General features: G+C 33.8%; 1 protein-coding gene across 1 annotated transcript; it reads right to left on the bottom strand.

Annotated features, from left to right (window-relative positions):
* Positions 1-445: 445 nt before the first annotated feature.
* On the bottom strand, positions 446-3217 carry LOC141597156 (uncharacterized). Its single transcript, XM_074417510.1, has 4 exons — positions 2726-3217; positions 2176-2602; positions 1183-1627; positions 446-850 (listed from the first exon to the last, which is right to left on the bottom strand). The coding sequence occupies exons 1-3, from the start codon at positions 2946-2948 to the stop codon at positions 1192-1194; spliced, it is 1086 nt and encodes a 361-aa protein (XP_074273611.1). The 5' UTR covers positions 2949-3217; the 3' UTR covers positions 446-850; positions 1183-1191.
* Positions 3218-10584: the final 7367 nt, after the last annotated feature.

Genomic DNA, 10584 nt, shown 5'->3' with positions numbered 1-10584 from the left:
AAGGGATATTATTGTCAATTACGTCCATAAATGAGTAAAACTCGCCCATGAATAAGCACCACTCTAATTTTATAATCTTAAGTCTGTTTAACTTATAATTTCATTTGAAACCCTAATTTGATTTTATAATAAAATATAAGATTTGTTTCACAATATGTTCCAATAAATATTTTTTAAAAATTTAGAAAATATCCGCTTTTGAACAATTATAGGGGGCCCATTTTCAAATTTCGCACAGGGGCCTCTAAATCTCCAAGACGGCCCTGCTTGTTATAATATCCTAACTATAATATATTATATGATAATATATTTTTCTAATAATAATATCTCTAATATAATATTCTCTAATAATAAAAACTTTGCTTGTCTGTTTTCCCGTTTTGTTTCTGATAAGTGATGACTGATGGTGGAAGTAAATAGGGAAAAATGGCAAGAGAATAACATGGGACATAAAGTGAGTCAGTCTTTGCAATAGAAACACACCAATACAAACTACAAAGAATTCTACTTTCATGCAGTAACAACTAACAAGTCTTCTCAATCACAAACCCTCACACAAAGTAACTTACACATACATATAGATATCATCATTTCGTCTTGCTTGTGACCATCACAAGCTTGTTTATAGGTCATCTACTTGCTTAAAAACCAAATAAAAAAGAAAAAAATTACATTAAAAATTTTTTAAAAAAAGGAAAATAATAAGCGGAGAAGCAGCTGCAAACTGACATATCCCACCCACCAAGTATCAGGCTTTCAGCAACAGCATTCAGCTGCTACTCTCTCTTTTTCTGGTCACCTTTGATTCAGAGTTCCACCCACTACCCAATTTCTTGATATTCTCATTTTCCTGCCATTTTGTCATTCAAACCTCATTTTTTCATTATTAAAAACAAATCTAGGGACATAATATGACAAACATATGTTTGTCACATGTAAACCCAACAAACACCATAACCTCATTTATCATAAACCTCCAACAAATCCGTTTTACACTTGACAGATATACCCGTTTTAAGGGAGACCACTTGTTACCATAAACCTCAACAAAAAAACTAAACAAAATGACATAATACTATAAAATAAGACTGTCTTACATTATCAGACAGTCCCATTCATATATAAAAGGATCATCATAAAGTGCAAGACGATATTACACGATAATTAAGTTTGGATAATTACCATAATAAGTCATAGATTCCTAAAAAAGTCATGATGATGATTGGAAGTAGAGCTAGGAATTGAGATGGAAAGTTGAGTAGTTGATGAAGAATCATCTCTAAGACCACCTCTTCCACCATTAGTTTTATTATTAAGAGGCAAATCATCAAAGAAATGATGTGTAGTTTTTTCATTTAAATTCGATTTTTCGTCTTCAACCTTCATTGATAACTCACAGTTAAAATCTCTTCCCCAAATGTAACATTGTTTCTCTTGTTGTTGTTGATGATTGTTGGTTGTGTTTTGAAGTGGTTGCAAGTAATTAGGGAAATTATTAGCATATTGTTTTTCACCAAGTTGAGAACTTTCATCAATGGAAAATCCCCTTATGCTTGAATCTGTACTCTCTGTGAAAAATGCATGTTCATTTCCTTGATCCTCTTTTAACCCTTGGTAGTATCTTTCCCTGCATTATAACATCATCATCATCACATTATTAATTTAACAGTAATTCTTCTATGAGACGGTTTTGTTACTCTTAATTTAATGTGACGGCAGTGCCGGACTTGGTAATTTCATAATCATGATCTCAACGATTTGACTCAAAATTCAAGTGTTGAATATCTGACACGGGTGGTAATTAATAAAGAAAACATTATTAAGTAGAAACACATGGTTGTTATGACAAAGAATGCTATTTCAACTGTAATATGTTACCCATGCCACAAAGCATGCAAGTGAGGATTTATAATCCTGTCCCCCTAGTGTGAACAATGTGGTTTCGGGTTTCGCCCCTCATATGTACCAAAAAAAAAAAAAGAGTGAAGAATGTGGTAAACAAACTATACAAACACAAATTATTCACTATTAATCATTCACTAATCTATTTAATGTTCATAATTTCTTGTGTTTGGCGGACGGATGATTATAAGTTTAGCTGGTTATAAATCCATAAGACCGTCTTACAAAAGACTAACAAAAACGCAAAACGAGTCGGAAAAAGAAGTAACAAACCTGGTATAATCCTTGTGAGGGAAAGAAGAAGAGTGAGGGTACAAAAGATGGGAACTGGTGGAATTATAGGAGGAATCGGAAGAAGGGTAAGAAGAATAAAGAGAAGTAGTATTTTTATTAGTAAAAAGTGATTGATTGGTCAAATTGGTTGAAGAAATAGCACCAGAAATAGGTGAATTATTATTATTATTGTTAGTAGTAGTAATAGTAGAAGTGGTATTATTATTATTACTACTGTTAGGAGTCAAAGGTGATTCCACAGGCTTTCTTGAACGGTTTTTGCCTCTATGCATGTGCCTTTCACAGTATTTGGAGTCAGGGTATGCTTCTTTTGCACATCTCCACTTCTTCCCATCTGTTCTTCTGCACCTTCCTGGCTCTGGGTCTATCTTTTTTCCATACCCCATTTGGTATGGATTCCACCCCACTACATCAAAATTTCAAAATTAACTCGTTTACAAGGATTCGACACAAGTGCATTTCTAAAAAAGATTCCGACTTTTTAAAAAATTGGGAGAAATAATAGAGAGACGGTTTCCGAAAGACTTACAAGGGGAAGATTGGAGAGGGAAGAGCTTGGAAGAAAGAGAAGAGTCAAGACTTCTTTTGATGTTGAAAAGAAGATCAGAAGGAATAGGAATACCAGCAGCCATGTATTTGTAAATCAAAGCTTGATGTTCTAATTCTTGATACTGTGTTGCTGTAAAAGGGAACTTGTTTCTTCCTCCTCCTCCTCCTCCTACTCCAACACTTGCTGTACTTGCACTCATCATTTCTTTTTTTTTTTTTTTTTCTTTTAGAGGGATGTGTAGGAAGTGTAAAGACAGTAGAGTAAAGGAAAGTAGTGAAGTGTGTGTGTGTATATATTTAAGGAGGAAGGGGACCAGTTAGAAGAGAAAGGGAAGAAGGGTGATGTAGGATGTTAGTGTAGATGGATAAAATTAATGGTTCAGATGAGAGGAGTCTACTGCACAAAATAAAAGACTGAACCCACACTGTTATTTTAACTTCTGCTGCCTTGGCCTGCAGCTGCTGGTGCTATAACCCTGCATGTGTGCAGCTATTTGTCTCTGCCCTTTCTTTTTCACAATCCCATGCTATGCTAGGAGTTAATGTTTAAGCCTATAATCTTTGTTTAGTAGATCTTACTTGATACTCTTTAAATTAAAGTGAATGACTCTTTATAGTACTGCGTTTTAATTAAGTAAGAGCTATTTGTTAGTCAAAGGATTTTCCTTTTTTGTCTTATTAAAATTAGTTATCGCCTTATCGGTGTCATTGAATTAAGAAAAATCTTAACCAAAATTTTTATTTTGTTAATTTATGGTTTTAAAATCCTTTGTTCTTATCGGATCTAACTGAACTGGACTACATGGAATAGAGAGCTAAAATATAGTTCATTTGAATAGAACTTAGCTGAATTGATAATAGAACCGAGCTGAACTAAACTAAAATAAGCTGAATCGAACAACTTTAGCGGTATTACTAAGGATGAAATGTTGACTCCTATTTATCTCAACCCTCAACCCGTTCTTTTTCAGAATCCCGTAAAATTATAACTAGGACTAGATTTGGCAAAATTGACTCGACCCGGCTCCCGAACTTAAGACCTAACCTTGACCCGAACTTGTATAACTCGATCCGAATTTGTATTGTTGCAAAATGATTATAATTCACAAATAATTTGATAATAGTTGACCCGAAAGTAACTCGACCGGACTCGAAATTTGCCGGGCCTAACTAGGACACCAGGAGTCCAGGAGTAAATGTTTTGGTGTTTGGGGTTATTATCTTTGCTAATTTACGTTTCTATGCAAGTCGTACAATTGTTAGAAGGTAGGGACTAGGGAGCGTAGGGTAAAAACAAAATGAGGGGAAATGGGGTGACAGAGAGAACAGTGGTATAGGATTGGATTATTACAACTTTTACTGTGAGCTGTCTTTTACTTTATCTGTAGCTTTACCTCAAACAGTACTAGATCCACTTCCAATTTGACCTCTTCAGCAGTAAAAAAAATTAGATTCTAAAAAAGTCAGTCAAGACTCAGAAACTTCTACTGAGATGACCCTTCTTTCACCTCTGCTACCTCTGTTGTGGCCCTGTCCTCATTATGTTTTTTTTACTGTGCTTTGGTTGGTGTGATAATACTGAGCTCCCAATATTGTACGACTATCCCCCAGTTGTTAATAATTCACATTTGTTTACGCGTTTGATCTACTTACACGTAGACCTATGAAACGAAATGGGTGCGAGTTGGATCCGCTCGAGTTGGTCATTTTGGAAGTGTAACGTCTGTAACTCTGTAAGTACTCGGGTTGACGGGGTTGATCAGGCTGAGTCGTGTTATTTTTAAGTGTATTTTTATCAAATTACTTTAGGAGGTTGAAGTGGTCGGGTCAAATTTGAATGATCTGATTACTCTCCTAATTTTATGGTTGAAATAAAAGAGCTATTACCACTCGAATTAACTCTTATTACTCTCCTATATTCTACACCTCTTGGCCCAAGCCTTTTTCTTTTTGGACCAAACGGATCGATCTCAATCAATCAACTTATAGGATCTCGAATCAACTTATAGGATCTCGAATCGAATCGAACTTATAGGATCTCGAACTAAATCAACTTATAGGATCTCGAATCGAACTTATAGGATCTCGAATCAATCAACTTATAGGATCTCGAATCGAATCAACTTATAGAATCTCGAATCAACTTATAGAATCTGAACTAAATTTACACGATCCGAACTTAAATTAATTTAACTTAAATATTATTATTATTATTAATTATTAATTATTATTATTACTACTACTTATTCCCTCCGTATCAGACCAATGGTAACACTTACCTAATACGGTCGTACCACACCAATGGTAACATTCATTATTTGGCTCACAACATTACTAAGTTATCCTTATACTCATTTGATATTTACACAAAATGTCATCAAATACCTCCACCTACCAACTCACAATTACATACCTACTTATTTTCTTCCCTCTTTACCCCTTCTTTTATCCTATTTTTCTTAAAAACCCCCATTTTTTTAACACGTTACCATTTGTATGGTACGGGGGAGTATTATTATTGTCATTGTTATTCTTGTTGTTATTTTTATTATTATATTATTATTATTTTTTATTTTATAAAACCACATCTTTTATTATTATTATTATTATTATTAACGCAAACTTTTTTTGAGATTAAACAAAAGTTTTACTATAAATTATTGGGCAGCCAAAAGAGAACAGTGATAAAAAAATATAGTCTAAAACACGAGGTAAGATACTAACATTTTTCCGTTTTATATACATTGGTTTGTTCATAAATTATACTACGGTTACATTACGATAAAAAATAATGAGAAAAGTGATAATTTTGTTTTAAAAATAATAATGTATATATGTATCGAATAATTAATAATGTCAAATATTTTTGTATCGGTTTTAAAAAAATACTCTGTATATAACTTTTCTAAACTGAATTTATAGGATCTGAACTTATAGGATCTCGAATCGAATCAACTTATAGGATCCGAATCGAATCAACTTATAAGATCTCGAATCGAATCGAACTTATAGGATCTGAACTGAACTTATAGAATCTGAACTAAACTGAACTTATAGGATCTGAAGCGAACTTAAGTTAAGTGACTTTAAGTCCAAAAGAACTGGGCCTTAGGATCATAATTGACAAGAGTAATATTCTCCTCCTTCCCTCTTTTTAAAATTATCTTCATATAATTGTGGGACACGGACATTTTAGTGACTTGATGCATCTTGGAAGTACTTATTTTTAATTAATAAGGATTAGCTTTAAGAATATTTCGTGGGAGATTTCACTCATTCCAAAAGTGACTTTGATGAGGTAAAGTGTACTTGTTGCTTCTTCCTTGAACACTATCCTAACAATGTGGTTGTAAAAATTATACTATTCCAACCTTAATTTATACAAAAAATGATGTCTATGAACATCCCTAGGAACAAGGTGAGTCATAACACAATTTTCATCCAACTATTGCCTATATACAATATGGTTAAGTAAAGAGCTAAGAGCTTACAAAGATTTTCTCCATTTTCTAAAAATTCAAGCGATGAGACGAGAATTAGTAATAGTCCCATGTCTATCTCCTCCCCTAGGACAAGAGGGTAATTAGTGTTGTTTAATCTACTGAATAAAATGTAATTAAAAAGGGTGGAATGTGATTAGTAAAGCCAAGAAAAATTTGCTGTTTATGTAAAGTTTGGCAGAGGTTGAGCAGTACAGAGTTGGGGTCAGTCATCAGCTTATTTCCTCTTCAAATCCCTGTCAGTCACTACTCATTCTGAATCACACACACATGCAAAAGCAACTATTTCTGCACCCTACGCTCCTTTTTCGAATATAATTTCGAATATAAAATCGTAAATCACTTTCCAGGATTATCGTCAGTCTGAAACTTAAAAATTGTTAAAAATTTAAATCTTTTATAAATTGTCGCATTATCTCATATGCTTTTCTATTTTCTTGCCACATTTCAAATTTCTACCCATGATTTAAGAAGTTGAAATACTCAATCTATCCCAATTAGACCTGGCAAAATGGGTCAGACTCGAATGACCCGACCCGAAAAAGCCACCAGACCAAAATGACGACCAACTTGCTTGACCCGAATATGACCCGAAACCCGAATTGACCCGACCCAACCCAGACCCGACCCGAACATTGTCTGACCCAATGTTGACCCGACCCGAGGTGACCCAATCCGAAAAAACCCGACTCATAACTGACTTGATCCCAAATGACTTGAAGTGACCCGAAATGACCCGAAACGACTAGTACTAACTCATATTAATACTATATATATCAAAATAAAGTTTTATTGGTTACAATAATCCCTAATAAATAGTTAAATTTGCAAAATAGTATTTCTTAATTAAAATAGTATTAACTTAAGTGTTTAGCCATTAACTCAAAAGCAACCTCACCCAAAATGACCTATACCCGAAGACCCGACCCGAAATGACCCGACAACAGGTCACCCGAAATTGACCCGAAACCCGAAAGTGACCCGACCGACCCGACCCAACCCGACCCGAAATATGTGACAGACCCGAAATAACCCGACCCAAACTGACCTGACCCGTACCCGACCCGAGTGACCCGTTTTGCCAGGTCTAATCCCAATCAAAGGTTATAATTGCTTTTTGATAGTCAAACTTTATAAACTTTAATCATAAATACGATAAAAAAATATAAACTTTTGCAAGACAACTTATATACATAGATTTGTATGGTAAAAATTTTCATAAACTTTTATTTTAATTACTCCATCCCAAAATAATTTTTCTAGTTTGACTTACACGGTTTTCAAGACGCCACTTTGACAAGATTTTCCCCATTTTTATAAATAATTTTTCATTTTAAAAAAACTTTTGTAAAAGATTTTTATACGATAAATGATGTACATAAATATTTTATCATCGAGGTAAAATTTAAATTAATTTGACATTTATTATTGCTCTAATTTTTAAACTTAGATCCTAAAAATCAAACTTAAAAATTATTTTGGAATTAGGAATATTTAATATTTTTCACTTTCACATAATAATGTACCTAAAAATTAGACTATTAAAAAACACAGAAAAAGAAATAAATGTGAAGACAATTATTTTCTGGACCATATGACAGGAAGTCAGAAGTATGCAGCAGAAGGTGTCAGAGAAGTCAGAAGTGAATTTAATATCAAGCATTCAGAAGGCGCATGACTCTGTACTCCACGCTTTAAGCTTCCACCACTCTTCTTTCTCTCTCTTTTTTTATTATTTTTATTTTTATTTTGTTTTCTCATAGTCACGTGATTTGATTCTACTGCAAAATAAGTCACGTGATCCATTTTCACAGTCTATTTACTCTGTACTAAATAAATTTCAGACGATTAGAAGTGTATTAAATGATCAAGTCCACTAAGAGTAGACCTGGCAAAAGCAACCCACCCGATTGACCCGACCCGAAAAAGCTGACCCGAGACCCGAATTGACTTGAACTACATCACCCGAATGTGACCCAAAAAACCGAATTGACCCGACCCAACCCGAACATGACCCGAGCTTTCTTGATCCGAACTGGCCTGACCCGAAAATGACCCGATCCAAAACCACCAAACCCGAAAATGACCCGACAAAATATAACTCTAATTGAACCGAAAAGACTTGAAATGACAATTTCTCTATTATTCATTGACCCGAAAATGACCCGACCCGAAACAACCCGACCCGTTTGACCCGGAACGACCCGACAACAAACCCGAAATGACTAAAACCCGAAATGACCCGTCCCGAGCCGAGTTAACCCGAAATCAATGAGAAACCTGAACTGACCCGACCTGAATTGACTCGGCTTAAACCCGACCCGTTGACCCGTTTTGCCAGGTCTAACTAAGAGGAGAAAAAGGAACATACATTGGATGTACTATCTCCAACATTTTTGTTTTTTGAGCATATATGTATTTATTTTGAGTTTATTACCTCAAACTTTATTTGTTTTTGAGCATATGTGTATTTTTTTGAGCATATTAAAGTTTGTAAGTCAGATTTTAATTTTTTTTCCGTCAAAAGTCAAATTTAACAAACTTATATGTATTGTTTTTGAGTTTTATTATAATTTTTTGGAACTTAATATTTAAGTGAATAAACTCAAAAACTTCATAGTGAAACTCAGAATCTTTAAAACAAACTCAAAAAACTTTATTACAATGCTCAGAAACAATAGAATTGAAGGTAGTACATCAGATGTATAATCCACTTACTGAAGCACTAAGACCATCCCCAAGCAAGGTCAATTGGTAGGTCATGACCTTGCTTGGGTCAAGTTAATTATAAATTAAGAGGGGGATTAGGATGACCCAAGGTAGAGAAGGTCAATTTGTGACCTAAGGTAGAGTAAATTGACCCACCAATTGACCCTCCATGTGTCACAATTTTATTAGTTACAACATTTAAAACCAAAAAAAAAAAAAAACTAAATAAAGTGGAAGTAAGAGAGAGGTTTTGGTGGGGTAGCGAATATAGTAAATGATTGGAAATGTTGGAAAATGGAAAAATGATTGGGTTGATGACCTAGGTCGTGAACTTCTGATTGGGAGGGTGAAAGTGGGTCAAGATTAATAAAGTGTGATTAAGAGAAAAAATTCCGATTGACCCAATTAAGTCGATCTTTTGCTTGGGGATGGTCTAAGAGCAATAGCTATAGAAAATTTTTATATTAAGTTCTTATACTTATCATATTTTATTAGTTTCAATGTTTAATAATTTTTGTCCACAATAGATAACATTTATATAAAGTTCTTAAATAAAAAATATAAAATAAGTAATTGGTCTTCCACATTTTTTTAAAGTATCTTTATTGTTTCTCAAATTCCCATGTATAAACAACCAAGTTCTTATTTTGAAACTCAATTTTTAAAATTAAGAACAACATTTTACTTACAATAGAAGAACTTTTTATTCTGGAGTCTTAGTGATCACCCCAAAACTAAGAACCATTATTGCTGTTGCTCTAATACCACAACCAAAAAAACAAAAATATTTTCAAGATGAATTCAGATCACCTTAATTGTTTGGCGAATGTCAATTTCGTTTATATCTAAAACAAGTTAAATAATTAAACTCTCCTGTTTGCAATTAATTCCGTCACAAGTGTTAGAATTCTCCCTCGGTCTTAAAAACAATTTTTTTACCTATGATTTAAAAATAATAATTCGTATAATAGGAGCAAAGAGCAATTCGAGTGCTACGTTAAAAATCACTTTACGACAGCCAGATTTTCAACAAAATTACCGGTGTTTTAAGCATGGTTGGGGTCATTGCTAAATTTGTGTTCGATTTCGCCTTAATAATTTAATTAATATCGTTTTTCTCACTTTATATAATGTTAAAAGATTAATAATTAACACGTCATGTAAATAAAGTGACAAACAATTCATATTTCATATTCCACGTCAAGAAATCGAACAAGATCAACCATACCTCACAAACAACTAATCTAAAATTCGCAAATATTCGATAATAATACCAAAAGAACAATTAGGCCGAACCTTAACATCAAGGGCCTCCATATTTATTTCATTTTCTGATTAAGATTGTACTACCAATTGTCCTTCAGATCTGTACGCGAAAGATATGCTCAGAAGAGTAAAGATACGCTGGTGTAACATTAACATTAATGACCCAGCAACGGAACACTGAACACTGAACACATCCAATAAATTGGAACTTCACGTGAGAGTCAACATGTCCAGGGCTCACACAGAGGGGTTAGTTAAACCGAGCCGAAGCTCGGCTCATATAGTCATATGCACTTCAGATTGACTAAGAAATTTGACCTCGAGCTTGGGCGCAAGTAGAAACTTCCCAAAGCAGAAAAATATG

The sequence above is a fragment of the Silene latifolia genome, chromosome 8 (genome assembly GCF_048544455.1).
Source record: "Silene latifolia isolate original U9 population chromosome 8, ASM4854445v1, whole genome shotgun sequence".
NCBI classification, from domain to species: Eukaryota; Viridiplantae; Streptophyta; class Magnoliopsida; order Caryophyllales; family Caryophyllaceae; genus Silene; species Silene latifolia.
This window is presented reverse-complemented; position numbering and strand designations above follow the sequence as displayed.

Excerpts from the sequence above, each read along its gene's own strand:
- LOC141597156 (XM_074417510.1), bottom strand. The coding sequence starts at position 2,948 with ATGATGAGTGCAAGTACAGCAAGTGTTGGAGTAGGAGGAGGAGGAGGA. Across the intron at positions 2,603-2,725 it reads CCCTCTCCAATCTTCCCCTT|TGGGGTGGAATCCATACCAA; the intron begins GTAAGTCTTTCG and ends ATTTTGATGTAG. Across the intron at positions 1,628-2,175 it reads CCTCACAAGGATTATACCAG|GGAAAGATACTACCAAGGGT; the intron begins GTTTGTTACTTC and ends GTTATAATGCAG.